Source organism: Mobula hypostoma, chromosome 11 (assembly GCF_963921235.1).
Source record: "Mobula hypostoma chromosome 11, sMobHyp1.1, whole genome shotgun sequence".
Lineage (NCBI taxonomy): Eukaryota > Metazoa > Chordata > Chondrichthyes > Myliobatiformes > Myliobatidae > Mobula > Mobula hypostoma.
Window position 1 is genome coordinate 105,228,973 of NC_086107.1, and position 21,275 is coordinate 105,250,247.

A 21,275-nucleotide genomic window follows, 5' to 3' on the forward strand; every position below is an offset into this window, starting at 1 on the left:
CATTTTGCATGTGTTGAAGGGTTAAGTGAGCTGGCAAATGGAGTCCAATATGGGAAAATGTGAAATTGTCCATTTGGCAAGAAATATGAAAAAAGGGAACATATCTAAATGGTGAGAGTTTTGCAGTAGGGCGGCCTGATGCAAGGAGAGCTAACAAAAAGTTGCTGTTTATTTCTGGGGTAATTATATACAACAAAATGCAATTCTACTTCAGTTCTAAGTATTGACGAGATCGCAGATGAAGCACTATTGAATCACTTAAGGAAAATGCATTTGTAGCAGCTCAGGGAAGATGGCTGTCTTACGAAGCACAAGATTCAAGATTATTTAATGTATTTTCCAGTGCACAATTGAAAAGATGAATGAAATAGTTGTTATTCTGGATATGATGCAGCATATAAAAACACATTATGATAAAGAATATGATAACAAAAAGATCAATAAATACTTATATACATAGATTGATTATATGTACATAAAGTGATGCAAGGTACAGTAGTGTATGTACATAAGGTGACTAAAGGGTGCAACAAGCTAGGCTTCTGTCTGCTGGAGCTTTGAAGAGTGAGATGGAACTTGATTGAAACATACAGGATCCTCTAAGAGTCTTGTAAAGAGTAAGGGGTGGCTCATTCAAGACTAGAGAGAAGGCATTTTTTAATATATCAGAGGATCATTAGTCTTTAGAACTCCCAAATTGTAATGGATAGGTTGTGATCAATTTAATCAGATCCCAGAGAAAGTGCTTTATATTTGGCCATTTCTAGTTTTATACCAATGATGTTTGCGTTTAACCATATTTTATTGGTTATCATTTCCAGAGAATTAAGGAAGATTAGAATGTATAATTTTTGATGGGTCATGAGTATGTTGAGCTCTCTGGTACAGCCTGTTATTGATGGCGCTCTTGTGATATGGTTGTTGTTCATCATGTCTGACGATGTTAGGAAGCTTATGCGGGAAACTTTTTAAAGTAGAGGATAAACACCTGACCACAACTTTACAATGTCTTTTAACTGGCGCTTTGCAAAGTCTTTACAGGCAAGGATATGCTTTTTTAAGCCGGGGCTTCTTCCTTCCCATAAATACCCATTTTTGTGCAAGGCATCAGAGATTATGGAGCCATGTACTCCATCTCCAGTTGGAGTCACTGACTTCTGCAGCTCACTCAGGGTGGATGTTGGCGTCACAGTACCCCCTCTTACAAGTGCTGTTCTTCTCTGGTGATTATGTTTAGAGAGGTAGCCTGAACTAGGCAGTATGGCTGTGGTTTCATATTTTTCCCACTTTTTCACAATGGATTGCACTGTTCAGTGCCTTTGAGATGGTCTTTTATCTTCATTTTGGTTTGTTGCTTTTGTGCCTTTCTGTGCCTTGTGGCGCATTGGGTGACAACCTTGCAATTTTTTGGTCATTTTTTTATGAGGCCAAGTTGATGGCTCGACATTCAATCCAGCACCAATGGGAGGCGTGCAAGGAGCTGGCTGGATTCAAACCTGGGACCATTTGCCTTGAAGTCTGGTGCGGATGCCACGACACCACTGGCCGGCTGTCATTTTGGATTGGTCTATTGAAAATCTACCACACTGTTGCACCTTGCAGTGAGAGGTTTTTTTAAATTCTTATGAATTCATTGAAAACAGATGATCCTCCAATATTCTCTATCAAAGTTAGCAAATGGGATGAATACTGTTTCAGCCTTACAATTTTGGTTTTTAAGTTTTAGTAAATTGTTGACAGGTTTTGAATTCTTTCTATTGATTTGACATGATGCACAATGTTTTATAGACTAGCTAAAAAGTCCTGCTTCGGTATATTTTACATTTAGAAAATGAGACAGTAAAATGTTAAAGTAGTTGTGGGGGCTGAATACTTTTTCAAAGCACTGTAGAATTTGAGTATGCGTTCTTTTTTTTTTAAGCCTAGATTTATGACATTACCGGTTTCCCCGGCCATCCGAAGGTAGAGCGTTCCTATGAAACTGTTCGTAAGCAGGAATGTCGTAAAGTGAAGAAGCAATTACCATTTATTTATATGGGAAAAATTTGTGAGCGTTCGCAGACCCAGAAAATAACCTACCAAATCATGCCAAGTAACACATAAAACCTAAAATAGCAGTAACATATATTAAAAGCAGGAATGATATGATAAATACACAGTCTATATAAAGTAGAAATACTTTTCTACAATCATTGCCGCACTGTTCTCCGTAGCAAAAATCTCACGCAAGCGCCCTCGGCAGAAACACTCTCTCCAGTAACCTTTAAGCTATGAAGCTGCCAAATCATACCAAGTAACACGTAAAAATACACAGCTTATATAAAGTAGAAATAATGTATGTACAGTGTAGTATCACTTACTGGAATTGGGAAGACAGCGCAGAGCACACTGATGATGGTGTGTTAGGCTCAGTTGCCGGAGGTTGGGGTGGTGCAGTGGTCCCCAACCTGCAGGCCGCGGACCGATACCGATCGGCAAAGCATGCAGCGGTGCAGCGGTAGCCGGCACACACCCAGCACATCTTTAAGAAAAAAAGCTGAAATAAACAAGCTAATTAATTAGGTGCCACCTGGCACGTAAATGTCGGCCCAGATCAGAGGCGACGCAATCGGCAATCGCCTCTGATCTGAGCTGACATTTACGTGCTGGACGACACCTAATTAATTAGCTTGTTTATTTCGGCTTTTTTCTTAAAGATGTGCTGGGTGTATCCTGGCTACCGCTGCATTCTTCACGACAATGTATCGGTCAGCAGCCTGGGGGTTGTAGTGGTGGGACACTGAGGTGTAATCTCATTGTCGTGTTTCCATCAGGGCAGGCAGGTCATCTTCTTCTATGTCTGCCTGCCTCGATGTCGAAGGTCGAGGTTTGTTGTCTGCTGTGGCTGATGTGGAAGGCTTGAAAAATGACAGTATGCTTGACTGCTTAGCCTCGTGCATTTTTTTATCACGAGTTCTTTGTAAGCACTCAAATCATCTTGCAAATATGCCCGAAACCTACGTACCCTTTCAAAATTAAAGTCGTACTTTTCTGCAATCATTGCAGCAAAAACCTCGTGTAGTTGCTTCACATTCAGTTCCTGGATGACTTCACTTTCGGTCTGTTCGCTACTGCATTTGGTTTCGATTGTTATCCTTTCCTCTTCCAATTGCATCAGCTCTTCATCTATCAGTTCTTGGTCATGGGATTCCAAAACCTCTTCAATATCATCTTCGTTAACTTCCACAAGCCAAACTCACCCACGATCGAAATGCTTAATTATGTCTAGTTTTATGCTAAGTGTAACACCCTTACAAGCTCTTTTAGGCTTTTCCGGTACCTTAGAACACATCTTGCTAATGGCTGCTCACAGGCACGTGTTTAAGCAATTCCGGCTAGAATGCAGTTCCGGGGGAGGAGCTTGACTGCTCGGGGCGCGCGCTGCTTTTTTCACGCGCTGCCTTTGTTCGTAATAGTGAAAACACCTTCTGTTAGCGAAAACAGGTAACTAATGTGAGTGTTTCGTAACAGCGAGGTTTCGTAAAGTGAACGTTCGAAAAGCGGGGGACATCTGTATTTGTAGTTTAATTTTCCTGGAGCTGTTTTAATTTTCAAAGCAAGTGTGATGTTGTGTTAAAAGGACACTGATATGCAATTAAGCATTGGTTCTAGTTGCACATGTAAGTTTACTAGCTCATCATTCTGGTCAGTATCTAACTATAGACTGTAGTTAGAATCCAGTTGCCTGCATCATGCAGTAACAGAAAACCCATGACTGTCGACAAAAAATATATATAAAAAATCTAGGGAGAATGAAGGGATTCAGTTCTAACTGTAGTTTGGAGGAGTGAGTTCCAGATTCTAATCAACCTCTGTAATAAGTGATTTTTAAATTCTTTCAAGGATGAATGTATTCCCATATACTGGAATCATAATATTGTTTCCAGATTTTGGGTTGGAGGATGTATTTTCCTGAGTCAACATAAATTGTATTTACTGCCAACCTAATGAACATTTTGGGATATATGTAGGATCTTACTTTAATAATGTAATGTGTCAGTTAATTAAGCACAATAACATGAAATGGACTGAAATTGAAAATCATTTCTGAAAACTCAAAAAGCAATTTGATTCCTTTGTGCAGCACAACCCCCTCAGAATTCTGTAATTGAATCTTTATTGTGAAATTATTGTATTTTTGTAAATGCACATTGATTTGAAGTCTTGAGTTGAATAAAATAGTCTTTTTTTGAGAATTTCATCCATATATGTTAAGCTTCTAAATTTTAGACTTTGGCGATTTAAGATCAGGTGGCTATTTATCCATATATGATTTGATTGCAAACAATCCCATGCCATTTTAAATTTCGCGTTCCAGTTGTTGGTCACCAGAAACACACTTAGTGAGGTGGGAAAAGTAAACTGAAGCAAAGATATAATTACTTTGGAGCCTACTGATTCCTTCAGTGCTGAAGTAATGGGATGAAATGAAATGGAGAAAGTTTCTTCTGGAGTGACAGAACTGTAGAAAAAGATGAGACAAGATACATGATCAAACATCATGGGAAGCTAGGCAAGAATGCTTTGACAATAGCTTATGTTAATTGATATAAAACAGTTGCAGTTGGTTAAGAGCATAATCTTTCACTTTCTAATTTAGAGAAATGGAAACTCCTGAATAACGTACAATATGGCAGAAATGATGGTGCATATCTAATTAGATTCATTGGTGATGTTGCGTGTTTAACTAAATACTTTGTTGTTGGTGCCCGTCTATCCAGATGATGGTGCTTGATCAAGTTCATAGCATAGTGGTTAGCACAGTGCTTTACAGTACCAGCAACCCGGGTGCATTGCCCACCACTGCCTGTAAGGAGTTTGAACGCTCTCCCTGTGACTGTGTGGGTTTCCTCCGGGTGCTTTGGTTTCCTCCCACAGTCCAAAGACATACTAGCTGGTAGGTTAGTTGGCCACTGTAAATTGTCCTGTGATTAGGTTAGGGTTAAATCGGGGGAATGCTGGGCGGCGTGGTTTGAAAGTCAGGAAGGGCCTATTTCGCGCTGTACCTCAGTAAATCCATAAATAAGTTCATTATTGTTGGTGCCAGTAAGTTCATTGCTATCTGTGTCTGTGTAACCAAGTTCACAGTAGATGCTTGTGCAATCAAGCTGATTGTTGTAATCTACCCGTGTAATCAAGCACGTTGTTATCCTTTGTAATCAAATTCCTTTGGTTACTTTGGTGTCTAGTCGTCAAGCCCACTAATGATGCTGCCTGTCTAAGTATGTATGTTTTTGGTAGTGCCAGAGTAAACAGATAGATTGACGATGTGTGGCAAAGCAGACTAATTGATGAAGATGAATGTGCAACTGATGATTGTGCATATCACATCAAAGTTGCTGGTGAACACAGCAGGCCAGGCAGCATCTCTAGGAAGAGGTACAGTCGACGTTTCAGGCCGAGACCCTTCGTCAGGACTAACTGAAGGAAGAGCTAGTAAGAGATTTGAAAGTGGGAGGGGGAAGGGGGAGATCCAAAATGATAGGAGAAGACAGGAGGGGGAGGGATGGAGCCAAGAGCTGGACAGGTGATTGGCAAAAGGGATATGAGAGGATCATGGGACAGGAGGCCCAGGGAGAAGGAAAAGCCGGGGGGGGGTAAAACCCAGAGGATGGGCAAGGGGTATAGTCAGAGGGACAGAGGGAGAAAAAGGAGAGAGAGAGAGAGAGAAAGAATGTGTGTATATAAGTAACGGATGGGGTACGAGGGGGAGGTGGGGCATTAGCGGAAGTTAGAGAAGTCAATGTTCATGCCATCAGGTTGGAGGCTACCCAAACGGAATATAAAGTGTTGTTCCTCCAACCTGAGTGTGGCACCACAGACACAAGGCAAATGAAATTTAAGTGAATGATATATTTAAGAACAATAAAATATATAACAATAAACAGTGATACTTGAATAAAAAGTAATATTTGAAAATTTATGTAGGATTAAAGATGTCTGGAATGTTTGCACACGCTTTTCAAGATGGCAGGGTCAGTTGAGAAGAATAGGTGGGTGGCATTCTTAGCACTATTTATCAGCATAAATTATATAAGTAAGAAAATTATGCAATGTTCCAATAAAGCACTAGGAGGTAGGGGTATTGTGTTATTTTAGACATCGCATTTTTGGAAGATTATCTTCAAAGTTGGCGAGACCCGACACAGACTGGGAGATTGTTTCGCTGAACACCTACGCTCTGTCCGCCAGAGAAAGCAGGATCTCCCTGTGGCCGCACATTTTAATTCCACGTCCCATTCCCATTCTGATATGTCTATCCACGGCCTTCTCTACTGTAAAGATGAAGCCACACTCAGGTTGGAGGAACAACACCTTATATTCCATCTGGATAGCGTCTAACCTGATGGCATGAACATTGACTTCTCAAACTTCCGCTAATGCCCCACCTTCCCTTGTACTCCATCCTTTATTTATTTATATACACACATTCTTTTTCTCTCTCGCCTTTTTCTCCCTCTGTCCCTCTTACTATACCCCTTGCCCATCCTCTGGGCTCCCCCCCCACCCTTTTCTTTCTCCCTGGGCCTCCTGTCCCATGATCCTCTCATATCCCTTTTGCCAATTGATTGTCCGACTCTTGGCTCCATCCCTCCCCCTCCTGTCTTCTATCATTTCAGATCTCCCCCTCCCCCTCCTACTTTCAAATCTCTTACTATCTCTTCTTTCAGTTAGTCCTGATGGAGGGTCTGGGCCCGAAATGTCGACTGTACCTCTTCCTAGAGATGCTGCCTGGCCTGCTGCATTCACCAGCAATTTTTATGTGTGTTGCTTGAAATTCCAGCATCTGCAGATTTCCTCATGTTTGCACTTCAAAGTTAGAGAAGGAATTTAAGAGAATAATGCCAGTGATATTGGTTGTGTGGCGAAGATAACAGTTACTCTTAAAGCAGCAAAACTTAAGAGGGTGAAAGATTCTGAAGAAGGATCAACTTTCTCTCCATTGATGCTGCTTGATCTGACATTTTCTCTTTTTATCAAAGTTTATAAGAACGGTAAGGAGGAAGTGTGTCACAGGGAGAATAGTCATTGATCAGTAAGCAGAGATGACATGGGGAATGTTTTTTTTTGTGATTCGAAATGCAGTAAGTAACTTGATGGGAGAATAGGTTGAATAACTTTCACAGTTTAGTTCATTGTCAGTTCACCAATCAGTCTGAGATACTCTGACTGATGAGATTATAGTTTCTTCTGCATTTTAAAGAAGCTCTTCTCCAAATTATAATCCACTAAAACTGCCTTGAAACTAAGTTAGTGACTAAACAAAATTAAAATTAACAAATGTAAACAGGTGGTGGATAACTTGATTGTCAAGAATTGTTCTACGAGTCTGTGGTGGCCAGTGCTATCATGTTTGCTGTTGTGTGCTGGGGCAGCAGGCTGAGGGTAGCAGACACCAACAGAATCAACAAACTCATTCGTAAGGCCAGTGATATTGTGGGGATGGAACTGGACTCTCTGACAGTGGTGTCTGAAAAGAGGGTGCTGTCCAAGTTGCATGCCATCTTGGACAATGTCTCCCATCCACTACATAATGTACTGGTTGGGCACAGGAGTACATTCAGCCAGAGACTCATTCCACCGAGATGCAACACAGAGCGTCATAGGAAGTCATTCCTGCCTGTGGCCATCAAACTTTACAACTCCTCCCTTGGAGGGTCAGACACCCTGAGCCAATAGGCTGGTCCTGGACTTATTTCCTGGCATAATTTACATATTACTATTTAACTATTTATGGTTTTATTACTATTTAATTACTTATGGTGCAACTGTAACAAAAACCAATTTCCCCCAGGATCAATAAAGTATGACTATGACTAAAAGAATCCTAGTTTGAGTTAAGTATTTTAGAGTGAACTCCTTTAAAATGGAGAAAAAGAGTTAAAGCCTCACCGTTTAATTTATCTCAAATAATTTGTCAGGTAAGTTAACTGAATCAAAAGTAAACAGTTGTTTTTTATTTGTAATGTTTTCTTTGAAGCACAGGTGATGCTTTGAACCTGTAGCATGTTGGTTACACAGAAACATAGAAAACATAGAAAATAGGTGCAGGAGTAGGCCATTCGGCCCTTCGAGCCTGCACCGCCATTTATTATGATCATGGCTGATCATCCAACTCAGAACCCTGCCCCAGCCTTCCCTCCATACCCCCTGATCCCTGTAGCCACAAGGGCCATATCTAACTCCCTCTTAAATATAGCCAATGAACCGGCCTCAACTGTTTCCTGTGGCAGAGAATTTCACAGATTCACCACTCTCTGTGTGAAGAAGTTTTTCCTAATCTCAGTCCTAAAAGGCTTCCCCCTTATCCTCAAACTGTGATCTGGGGAGATCAAATCTGCAGTAATTCTGAGTTTGAATCACTTTGGCTCAATGAGGCTTAGAGGCATCAGGGGTCTAGAAACCTAGACACCTTGTTCCAAGTGGCATTTACACCCATTAGATTAAATATTACAGAATTCCTCAGTCAGATGTGGCTGTGAGTGAGGCAGATTATGAGGATACATGAGGTGGTATAGGAGTTTCAGCTTTTGCATTTGACCAACAGCTTTAAAATTCCTGTTATCCCAGACATGAATGAGAGCATGAATTTGCAAACTGACCACAGCACCTATGATAGGACGTGTATCATGTTCTATCACTAGCACATTCCTTTTGACTCCAGTAAATTAGGGGGACTCAAAAGAAATGTACTAATGGTAGGTTTCAGTATACACTCAGAGGCCATTTTATGCACACCTGTGCGCTGCTCTTTAATGCAAATATCTAATCACCCAATCACGTGGCTCAATGCACAAAAGTATGCAGACATGGTCAAGAGGTTCAGTCGTTGTTCAGACCAAACATCAGAATGGGGAAGAAATGTGATCTAAATGGCTTTGACCATGGAATGATTGTTGGTTCCAGACGGGGTGGTTTGAGTATCTCAGAAACTGCTGATCTCCTGGGATGTTCATACACAACAGTCTCTAGAGTTTACTGAGAATGGTGCAAAGAGCCTCCAGTGAAAGCCAGTTCTGTGGGTGAAAATGCTTTGTTAATGAGAGAGATCAGAGGAGAATGACCAGACTGGTTTAAGCTGACGGGAAGGCGACAGTAACTCAAAAAACCATGCATTACCCAGTGGTGTGCAGAAGAGCATCTCTGAATGCAGCACACATCAAATCTCGGAGTGGATGGACTACAGCAGCAGAAGAGCACGCTGGGGTCCACTCCTGTACCTTTCAGTGTATTTAGAAGAGAAACTGTTTTCTGCTGTGGTGAATATGATTCCTTATGTTTTCCTTTCCACCTCTGCGCTTGGGATTGAAGACATTTCAGGACTGAATAGGAATGTGATGGGAGGAAATATGTGAACCTGTGGTAAAGATCAAAGAAGGAGTTTCTGATTAAGGAATTCAACTTGGATCCAAATTAAAAAGTAGAACCATAAAGATTATAGTCTGGATTGCTATCTAAATCATGTGGAAATTGGCCAGCGTCAATAAGATTTGTGAATTGGATGTGAGGCTCAAAGACTAGTATAGTGAAAATGGGTTCAATATATTGAGCAACAGAGAAAAGAGGAAGCTGTTTCTTTGGAGTAGGCTTTACTAGAGTTGAGCTGTGAGCAGTGTTCTGGTGAACTGAATAGATAGGGCTGTAAATATAAGGCATCCAATAAATACCACCCCATTACTGATCTTCACATGATATATTTTTAAATCAGAATTCTATAAATAAGATGTATTTGATCATCCCTCTTAAGGAGTGGGCAACTTATGTTAATAGGGAAGAAAGTAAGTGAAAGAGTGTTGCAGGAGAATAATATTTTATTGAATTTAGGATTGTGGTGTATTCAGTAATTGCATCCAGGGTAAGATTCCTGAGAATAATACATGCAATCCCCATCAAATCATTTTCACTGTGAGCATATGAGCAAATCCAGCAGGGATTCGGAGACATTTCATCTACAACTTAATTTTATGTTAACCTGATGTTAAGGATTATCAGATAAACCATGTCAGAACATGGAAGAACATTGCACTATTTTCATCATGTAAATACAACATAAATACTAGTTGTTACATGACCCAGAGGACCATTGCAAATATTTCTCTTCTGAGACCTTGAATATTAACTAAGAAATTGATTTGCTTTCCTTGTGCCCATAAAATGTGAAATGAAAGAAATCCCAGGTAAACCAGAAGATGAAAGCAGGTAATACCGCTAGTCAAGTCAGCAGTTTCTGATCTGTGAACGTTGTTAATATTTTCTGTATATCCATATTTGGTAGATTCTGAAATCCAGAAAATTGTATTGTTGCAGTGTGGCTAGTTTTCTTCAATGCAAATTCTTCTGTTTTCCCTTTGTGCTGATACTCTGAGATTAAGAAATATCTTTGTTGTTATTTGGACAGGAACATTGCCCCCTTGTGATAGAAAAAAAAACTCCGTTCTCCAGGTTGAAGGATGGTGAAGCTGCTCTGGCAGTGCCCATTGTATGATTTCCAGTGTACTAATCCCACAAAAAATTTATGTTTTTTTCTTTGTCGTGATATAAACCAGTGAAAGTGCTTTGTAGTTGGAAGAGCTGTGAATGGAATCATCAGAAAGTAATCTCATGCCTAATCTTGATCAGAAAGTAGTTATTGAAGAATCACCTATAAACCTTTGGGCCAAGGATGGTTGTCTGAATAACTCCAACAACAATATTCCGTCTGGGTAGCCTCCAACCTGATGGCATGAACATCGACTTCTCTAACTTCCGCTAATGCCCCACCTCCCCCTCGTACCCCATCTGTTACTTATTTTTATACACACATTCTTTCTCTCACTCTCCCTTTTTCTCCCTCTGTCCCTCTGAATATACCCCTTGCCCATCTTCTGGGTCCCCCCTCCCCTTGTCTTTCTTCCCGGACCTCCTGTCCCATGATCCTCTCGTATCCCTTTTGCCTATCACCTGTCCAGCTCTTGGCTCCATCCCTCCCCCTCCTGTCTTCTCCTATCATTTTTGGATCTCCCCCTCCCCCTCCCACTTTCAAATCTCTTACTCACTCTTCCTTCAGTTAGTCCTGACGAAGGATCTTGGCCTGAAACGTCGACTGCACCTCTTCCTAGAGATGCTGCCTGGCCTGCTGCGTTCACCAGCAACTTTTATGTGTGTAACTCCAACAACCATTTTCCTTTGCGCCACTTATCACGCGACCTCAAATGTTAAATTGAGCTACTTTCTGTTTTGCTGAGTGGAGTAGGCCTGATGGTACCATATGAAGAAAAAGAATGATGTACTGGATATTGACGGTCTCTCAGCTGTGCAACCATCTGATCATTAAACAATTTGCTGTTATATGAATTATCTGCTGGATTTGTAATCTCATGGTTTAGGGTATCATAATGACTTGATGAGCAATTACCTAAGGATATTTGTTCCTTAACACAAAAAAAACAATTTATGTTCTTCCATTGTGTGATGTACTTCCTGGCATCTGTACTTGGTTAGGTATCAAGCTATTAAAGCCGATTGCCAGCTGGAAAGTTTGGCCTAGTGGATAGATAGCAATGAGATATTTTTTATGAGTGTTAGAGATATGTGTATGGGGCAAACTGCTTTTAGTAATTAAACAAAAATAAAAAAAGAGAGATGACTCATCACATGGATGTATTTTAGAATCCAAGAGAAGGAGGCCCTTTTTGGTTCTTCAGTAGAACCCTTCAGTTGTCCTTTCTTCCCACAGTTTCATTGTTATTTCCTTGTTAAATGTCCTTGTTGAATCTGTTTCTGCTGCCTTTGCAGGAAGTATGTTCGAGTTCACCACAATTTACTATTTGTCCATTGTATGTCTTTGAATCTGTTATCAAAGCTTTTGTCAGCAGAAATGGCATCTTTATTTAACCTATCAAAATCATGAATCATTTTTGAACATTTCTCCCAAATCTCATTCCGAGAACTGGTCATTGACTTCAGGAGGTCAGGAAGGTTGGAAGCTTCAGGTTCCTAGGAATGAACGTAACTATTAGCCTATCTTGGTCCAGCTTCATAGATGCCACGGCCAAAAAAACATCTTACCGATGCCTCTACTTCCTCAGGAGTCTTAAGGAAATTTGCCGTGTCCCTTTGATCCTCACCAATTTTTATTAATGCACCATAGAAAACATTCTGCCTGGATGCAAAACAACTTGTAATGCAACAGTTGTGCCTGAGACAAAAGCTGCAGAGAGTTGTGGACACAGCTGAGCACATAACCAGCCTTCTTGCCATGAACTCTGTCTATAGTTCTTGCTAGCCAATTTCAGCCAACGTAATCAAAGATCCCCAACCACCCTGCACATTCTCTCTTCCCCCTCTTCCATCGGGCAGAAGCTATAAAAGCCTGAAAACACATATACCAGGCTCAAGGACTGTTCCAATACCACTGCTCTAAGATTATTGAACAATTACTTAGTGCGATGAGATGGATTTTTGACTTTGTAATTTTCTTCATTGTGGTCGTCCACTTTTTTCTGCACTTTCTCTGTAAGTGTACCTTTAATCTGCATTCTGTTATAGTCTTCCCTCCTACTACTTCAATACACTGTTGCTATGGAATGATCTGTGTGGATGGCATACAAAACAACGTTTTCACTGTATCGTGGTGCATGCAACAATGATGAACCAAGTTACCAGTCTCCCCGAATCAGATCTGCTCAAACAAGAATAGAACCGGGTTCTCTAATTTCCCTACATAGCCAAATCAGTGCCCCACCCCATCCCTCCTGGGGTAATTCTGTCCTCTTTCAGCACATGACATCCTTCCTAAATTGAAGGATATACGCTCAGTGCTACTTTATTAGCTACTTCCTATAGCTAATAAGCTGGCCACTGAGTGTACGTTTGTGGTTTTCTGCTGATGTAGTCCACCCGCTTCAAGGTTTGACGTGTTGTGCTCTTCTGCATACCGCTGTTGTAACATATGGTTATTTGAGTTACTGTTGCCTTCCTGTCAGCTTGTATCAGTCTGGTCATTCTCCTCTGACCTCTCTCATTAACAAGGCGTTTTTGCCCACACATGGCTGTATGTTTTTGTTTTTCACACTGTTCTCTGTAAACTCCAGAGACTGTTGCATGTGAAAACCCTAGGGCATCAGCAGTTTGAGATACTCAAACCACCCTATCTGGCACCAATAGTCACTTAGATTGCACTTCTTCCTCATTCTTATGTTTGGTTTGAACAACAACTGAACCTCTTGGCCATGTCTGCATGCTTTTATGCGTTAAGTTGCTGACACATGACTGGCTGATTAGATATTTGCATTAACGTTCAAGTGTAGAAGTGTACCTCATAAAGTCGCCACTGAGTGTATTCTTGAATGCGGTGATAAAGTCTAATATTGACTTGTGCTCAGTATAATTTCCCATTCTGGTTTGTAAGGATCATGGACTCATCTCTATTCCTGGTTCAGCATCTGCTATACTGAATATTGGTTGTTATTTCTGTCCTTCTCAAAGTACAATGGTTGATGATCATCATTATCACAAGCCTGGGCAGAAAGTGTGGAGATCCTGAGATGCCCAGTCATCAATATCCCCCTCTCGGCCTCACTGGTGTAGTCCAAAGGAAAGCTTATGAAGCAATACGTTTGGCACCAGCTTGGCAGCAGGAGCTGCTGGAAGGATGTTCAACGACATCCAGCTGCCTTAGGGGCTCTGCTCCAGATTTGCTGTCTGGGTTTACTTGTCTCTCCTGAGGTTGCCCACAAGGCAGTGGGGCTGTTTACCCCTAGCTGGGGATCTGGTTCGTGGGCACTGGGGTGTGTCCACACACCGGTGGGCCTGTGTGCTACGTGTGCAGGGTCCAGACCTCCTCCCCGTCCTCTGTAGTTCAGCCTGAGTCCGAAAGGAGTTCAGTTTCCGTGTGTCGACAGCGAGGTGGCACTGCGTGAGGCCTGTTGTTGGAGAGGCTATGTACTGGCAAGGAGAGTCTTATATGTTCAGCTCTCTTTTTGCAAGACTGCTAGCCAGCGGTTGAAGCTGAAAGTGAGAGCGACAAACACTACCCACTACACTACCACACTAGACGAATAGTCTACTGAATATTATATAACCCAATAACTGATCAGGATCCCTGCTTGAGCTCCGGGGTCTGTTATGTTGAGTAGTTCAGTTGAACCACACAGTGGCTACTGACTCAGTATACACATTGCAAATTCAGAGAGAGGTATAAATAAGCATATCTTATTGAGAATATAAACCACACATAGAATTAAAATTCAAGCTTTGTTGCAAAATTAAATGGAGAGGTTGTATGAAAGTACTTTATACTTTATACTTTATTGTCACCAAACAATTGGTATTAGAACGTACAATCGTCACAGCGATATTTGATTCTGTGCTTCCCACTTCCTGGATTACAAATATTAAAAATATTTAAAATAGTAAAAATTAGTAAATATTACAAATTTAAATTTATAAATCATAAATAGAAAATAGAAAAATGGAAAGTAAGGTACTGCAAAAAAACCGAGAGGCAGGTCCGGATATTTGGAGGGTACGGCCCAGATCCGGGTCAGGATCTATTCAGCAGTCTTATCACAGTTGGAAAGAAGTTGTTCCCAAATCTGGCGGTACAAGTCTTCAAGCTCCTGAGCCTTCTCCTGGAGGGAAGAGGGATAAAAAGTGTGTTGGCTGGGTGGGTGGTGTCCTTGATTATTCTGTCAGCACTGCTCTGACAGCGTGCGGTGTAAAGTGAGTCCAAGGACGGAAGATTGGTTTGTGTAATGTGCTGCGCCGTGTTCACGATCTTCTGCAGCTTCTTTCGGTCTTGGACAGGACAACTTCCATTCCAGGTTGTGATGCACCCTAGAAGAATGCTTTCTACGGTGCATCTATAAAAATTAGTGAGGGTTTTAGGGGACAGGTCAAATTTCTTTAGTTTTCTCAGGAAGTAAAGGCGGTGGTGGGCCTTCTTGGCAGTGAACTCTGCTTGGTTGGACCAAGTCAGATCATTTGTGATATTGACCCCGAGGAACTTAAAGCTTTTGACCTGTTCCACTTGCGCACCAGCAATGTAAATGGGGTCGTGTGGTCCGCTACTCCTTCTGAAGTCAACAACCAATTCCTTCGTCTTGCTGACATTGAGGGATAGGTAATTGTCTTCGCACCATGCCACCAGGTTCTTAGTTTCCTCTCTGTACTCAAACTCATCATTACCCGAGATACAGCCTACAATTGTTGTGTCATCAGCAAACTTATATATTGAGTTTGATGGAAACTTTGCTACACAATCATGGGTGTACAGTGAGTACAGCAGGGGGCTGAGTACACAGCCTTGTGGGGCACCGGTGCTCAGAGTGATTGTAGAGGAGAGCTTGTCCCCTATTTTTACAGTCTGGGTCCTGTTTGTGAGGAAGTTGAAGATCCAGCTGCAGATCTGAGTGCTAAGGCCCAGGTTCCGGAGCTTAGGAATCAGTTTATTTGGAATGATGGTAGTAAAGGCAGAGCTGTAGTCAAGTAGGAATTTAGTTGGGGAGGCACAGATGGCATTTTATCATAGCTTCTATTATACCATCTTTATCTCTGGGTTGATCACAAGGCGTCAGAGGGAGCTCTAGTGTAACAGTCTCCTGTTTTTATTTTCAGATCATTATCGTTAGAAAACACTGACCCTGCTAGAGATTCAGGCCGACACCTTGACCAGAGATCTCCAACATTTATATGGTATAGGTAAAATTATTGTCAATAAACCAATCAGTGATAATTCTAAACCCTACTGTAACTAAATGTCCACAAGCACACAGTCACTGCCTGTCATCTGCTTTTCTATTTATGATGTAATATTTAGTGTAGAAGTACATGTGGGGTATCACTGTGGTTCGGTGATAGTCATCAGAACCAGGTTTAAATATGTTAGGAAGTTTGTTGTTTTTTGTGGCAGCAGTACAATGCAATGCATAATATTTTTTTAAAAACTGTGAATTACAGGAAGTGTATATATTAAATAGTTAAATTAAGTAAGTAGTGCAAAAAAAGTAGTGAGGTGATGTTCATGGGTTCATGGTCCATTCTGAAATCTGATGGCGGGGGGGAGGAACTATCCCTGAATTGTTGGGGATCCTGTATCTCCTTCCTGATGGTAGCAATGAGAAGAGGGCATGTCCTTGGTGATGCAGGTTCTTAATGATGGATGCCACCTTTTAGAGGCATCACTCCTTGAAGATGTCCTGGATACTACGGAGGCTAAGCTAGTGCCCATGATGGAGATGACTGAGTTCACAACTCTCTGCAGCTTCTTTTGATCTTGTGTGATAGCACCCCCATACCAGCGCCTCTTTTCCTGAACTTCTAGGGGACTCAACTGAACAAAAACAGATTACTGGAAATGCAGCAGGTCATGCAGAAAGGAAAATGCAGTTAACATTTTAGGTCAAGCACACTTCTCACCTGGGCTGGTACTGGCATCATGTACTGATAATGCAAGTGGAATATAAAAATCCTGTGGAATATTTTTGAAGATTATCAGGATTTTCAACAAGAACATTTCTTGAAAATGAGCATCTTATTGGTTTTAAGGAATCTATCTGTTTTTAGAAAGTTGTTATCTCAAATTGAACATGTCAGAACATTTAAAAGCGGTGTGAAACAGCCGATGATTATTCTAAGTGATGCAATAAACCATCATTTAAAATTTTTGAGTACCGAGTTGCAGCAAGGTTCAGTGTCCACTTGGCAGTGTGTCTGGAGTTCAGTGTCTGTATCATGGTGTGTCAGAACTTGGTGTCCATGTAACTGTGTGTCAGAGCCCGGTGTCTGCATGTCGGTGTGTCAGAACCCAGTGTCTGTGTGACGGTGTGTCAGAGCCCGGTGTCTCTGTGGCGTCTTGGATCCATGCTGCATTATTCCTGATAATGTTCATGTTGCAGTGTGTCCGGCTGTGGCATCTGGGTATTGGCTTCTGTTAGTTATTTAACAGTGAATTGAGTTAGTGAGGTATAGCTGTTGAGTTGTGACCATCTATAGTCTAGGAAGTGTAGGTGCTTCATTGTGTCAGATAATAATGTTTATCAGCATGGATTGGAATATCTGTGCTGCCATTTGTAGCCCTCTGAACTGGAATGAATGGCTGCAACTCACATTGCGTGGTAAGGTCTCATCAACTGCATCAAACCCCTAAGAGAGCTCCCTTTCCAAAAGAAAATTTGGGTCCCAAGTTATTGAGTAGCCCAAAGGATAGGTTTCAGCTCTGCTCAACTGTCGATTTCTGTCACTTCAATGCCTGAAAACTGCTGAAATTCAGTTATGTTTCCTTCATAGTCATAATTTTGATAGTAAGCAGAGTCAAATCCAGATCTTAAATGGATTAATCCACTTTACAAAATGAACCCCCATTGTAATTTTGAGAAAATAAGGTAATTGATAACAAACTGTAAGAATGCATCAGATAATTTGTCTCTTATAAAATGGAGCAAAAGATCTCTATGAAGTGCAGTGTAAGGACAAGTATACTGTTAATCATACATTCATGTTGTGCTCAATATCATAATGTGACCAATGTAGTAACTTACCTCAAATTGTTTTATTGACATTATTTTTCAAGTAGCAATGGCAGCTAGTTCAATGATAATTTATAGTTTGGGCTAACAAATAACCAGCTTAAACTGAAGCTATCTTTGTCATATGATAATTTTCAACTATTCTCAGTTAATAGAACAGTACAACACAATTCAGGCCTTTTGGCCCATGGTGTTGTACTGACCTTTTATCCTATTTCTTGATCAATCTTAACGCTTCCCTCACATACAGCCTTACGTTTTACCTTCATTCATATGCCCATCTAAGAGTTTCTTAAATTTTACTAATGTACCTGTCTCTACTTTCACCCCTGGTACTCACCACTTTTTGTACCTACCTCCGACATCCTTCTATACTTTCCTCCAATAACCTTAAAATGATGCCGCCTTTTTAGTCATTTCCACCCTGGGAATAAGTCCCTGGCTATCCACTAATCTGTGCCTCTTATCTTTCTTATACTCCTCTATTAAGTCACCTCTCATCCTCCTTTACATCACAAAGAAATGCCCTAGCTCACTTAGTCTATTCTTATGGGCTGTATGCTGGTAAATCTCTTCTGAGTGTGGCTTCATCATGGCACAAAAGGAGGTCATGGACTGACATGTTTGAATGGGAATAGGAAGGGAATAAGAATTAAAATGGTTGACTATTGGGAAACGTAAACACGAGGAATTCTGCAGATGCTGGAAATTCAAGCAACGCACATCAAAGTTGCTGGTGAACGCAGCAGGCCAGGCAGCATCTCTAGGAAGAGGTACAGTGGACGTTTCGGGCTGAGATCTCGACCCAAAATGTCGACTATACCTCTTCCTAGAGATACTGCCTGGCCTGCTGTGTTCACCAGCAACTTTGATGTGTGTTGCTTGACTATTGGGAAATTCTGCTTTTGGCAGATGGAGCAGAGGTACTTGATAAAGTGGTCTCCCAATTTACAGCTTGTCTAACTAACGTAGATGAGACCACATTAGGAGCACCAGATACAATAGACGACCCCAGTAGATTCACAGGTGAAGTGTTGCCTCACTTCGAAAGACTGTTTGGGGCCCTGAATGGAGGAGAGGGAGGAGATAATTGGACAACTGTAGCACTTTGACTATTTGCAGGGATAAGTGCCGGGAGGGAAATTAGTGGGGAGGGATGAAAGGACAAGAGAATCACAGAGGGAGCAATTCCAGCAGAAAGTGGAGAGTAGGATGGGGAAGATAAAGATGTACTTGTGGTAGGATCCCTATGGAGATGTTGGATGTGGAGGCTCATAGGGTGGTAGGTTAGGACAAGAGGAACTCTTCACAGTTAAGGAACAGGAAGATGGGGTGAGCGCGGATTCTCAGTAAGTGGAAGATATGCGGGTGAGGGCGGCATCTATGCTGGAGGAAACAAAACCCTGTTCTTTGAAGAAGGAGGACATCTCTTATGACCTGGAAAGGAAAACCTCTTTCTGGGAGCAGATGCAGTGGAAATGAAGGAACTGAAAAAAAGGGAATAGCATTTTTACAGGAGACAGGGTGGGAAGAGGTATAGTCAAGATAGCCAAGGAAATCAGTAAGATTATAAAATATGTCATTAAATAATTTGTCTCCAGAGATGGAGAGAAAGGAGAGGGGGAGGTGTTTGAAATGGACCAAGTGAGTTTAAGGACAGGGTGAAGTTGGAGGCAAAGTTGCTAAAAATTGTATGAGCTCAGCATGGGTGCATGAAGCAGCACCAATGCAGTCGTTAATGTAACGAAGGAAGAGTTGGTAAGCGTCACCAGGGAATGTTAAAATGAAATGTAGTTTTCCCTATGCCCTCACTGAAGTCCCAGAATGAATTAGTGATCCTGTTCTTAACTGGGGTCTCATGCAGTGAGGCCTCCCTCTACTCTACATTCTGATTACATTAAAAATGCTTAGGGTCTATATCCTTGTCACCAGAAATCACATGCCAATATATTTCAGCTAAAGGTTCATTTATTATCAAAGTATACAGTTCTGAAATTCTTCGATTCTCTGGGTAGCCATGAAACCAGGAAAGAAATGAAAGGCAGCACAATCGTCAAACCCTAAATTCCACCTCCCCTAAAAAAAATGGAACAGACACATCAAGCCCCAAATCTCTCTCCCACATAAAAACAGAGCAAAACGAATCAGGCACATGGACCCTTCCCCAAATTCCTCCTCCCGAACCAAAAAAACAAGCAAAATGGATCGGGCACATTGACCCCCAAATCCCTCATCCTGCACAAAAAAAAACGAACAAAACAGATCAGCATCTTTGTGATGGAGCCTGCTGGTTAGTGATTATATCTGTCCAGTCTGAAAAGAAGCTTAATGGTCAGCTTCTGCAGCATTAACTTCCGGATGAGCTGACCCTTTGTCAGACTTTCGTATTTTTTGTTATAGTGTGTCAAATGGTTGGCATTTACAAAATATCGGGTTGTGATTCTTCAAATATGTTTGCCTATCAGATGTAGGTGTCAGTTTTTAATCTGGGTTATGGTGAATTGGGTAGTGATATGCAGATAGTTAAGCAAAGGTGACTCTGTTAATGAATGTGTCACACTATGACTGTTGCAGTGTATCGGGTTGAAACATATTACAGTGTATTGAGCCGAGAGTCAGTTACAGCACATGGGTTATGTACTTGATTACATCTCAGACTGTTAGTTACCTCTTATGGTTTCTCCTGTGTGTTTCATCCTGATCACTGTCTTTTATGGTCTGTAAAGTTGCTGACCGTAATTTCTCTCTTGCAGCGCACTGGAGCATGGTTTTAAGGCACTGACTGATCGTTCAGTCATGGCTGATAAAAGGAAGTTACAAGGTAAGATATTGTTGTGTGAATTGTGACATTTTGTCAGGAAAGGTGACGAGCACATGGTGTATTAGAACTGTTTCTGACACCCCGTTCTGAAATATAAAGTGTCTGCATGTCTGCCTGTGAAAGAGTTGTGATAAAAGATAATTGAATATTTTGGAGAATGTGACAGATTCTTGATTTCCCTGATTTAGACTGTTGGGCAAATCCCCTCAGGTAGTTCAATCAGGTCACCATTCAGGGTTAGAAAACACCATCAGGTTAATGGTAATTGCATTTTGTAAGTTGCTGTTATAAATTTCTCATGGGATTCTTATTGTATGTTCAAAAGTTCAAAGTACATTTTATTATTAAAGTACGTAAACTTTATACAACCTTGGGATTCGTCTCCTTACAGGCAACCATGGACCCCAATAGAAGACCGTCCAAACACCCAGTGTGCAGAGAGAAAAAAATCAAATTGTGCAAACAAACAGCATTCAGAGCTGAAGTTCACAAAGCCAGGCATCACTGTAGCCGCTTCAGAAGTTCATTAGTTGCAGATCACGGCCTCAATCCAGCTCAGAGATGAGCAAACCCCGCGGAGCAGTGAGCCAAACCGGCCCATCTCTTGCCTCCAACCATTTCAAAATGGCCCGGTGCTTAAATTATCCAAACCTTGCGTCAGATCTGTTCTTGCGTTAGCTACTCTAATCACCGGCTCTTCCCCTGTATTGAGTTGCCTTTTTATATTCTCCGGTGATAGGTTCAGCAGAAGTCACAGATCAGTGAAAAGTTAATTGAGGCTACTTTTAAAAAACAGAGGCGCTAATAATTCTTAATGGAAGGCGACAGGACTTTCAGAATTCCATCTTATTATTTTCTTAGTTGCTTCTTGGCTATCAGTCTACCAATGGTGTTTATTAAGCTCCTAT

The 21,275-nt window shown here is 41.3% G+C and overlaps 1 protein-coding gene across 2 annotated transcripts in view; it reads left to right on the forward strand.

The window, feature by feature from the left end:
* Positions 1-21,275, forward strand: part of cnot3a (CCR4-NOT transcription complex, subunit 3a) — a 146,606-nt gene that overhangs the window by 57,746 nt on the left and 67,585 nt on the right. The window contains exons 2-3 of one of the 2 annotated variants that reach the window (XM_063062804.1): positions 15,637-15,714; positions 20,300-20,367. In XM_063062804.1, the coding sequence (XP_062918874.1) occupies positions 20,343-20,367 (25 nt within the window). In that variant the 5' untranslated portion in view covers positions 15,637-15,714; positions 20,300-20,342. The remainder of the gene's footprint in view (positions 1-15,636; positions 15,715-20,299; positions 20,368-21,275) is intronic. The other variant, XM_063062802.1, reaches the window with a different exon arrangement.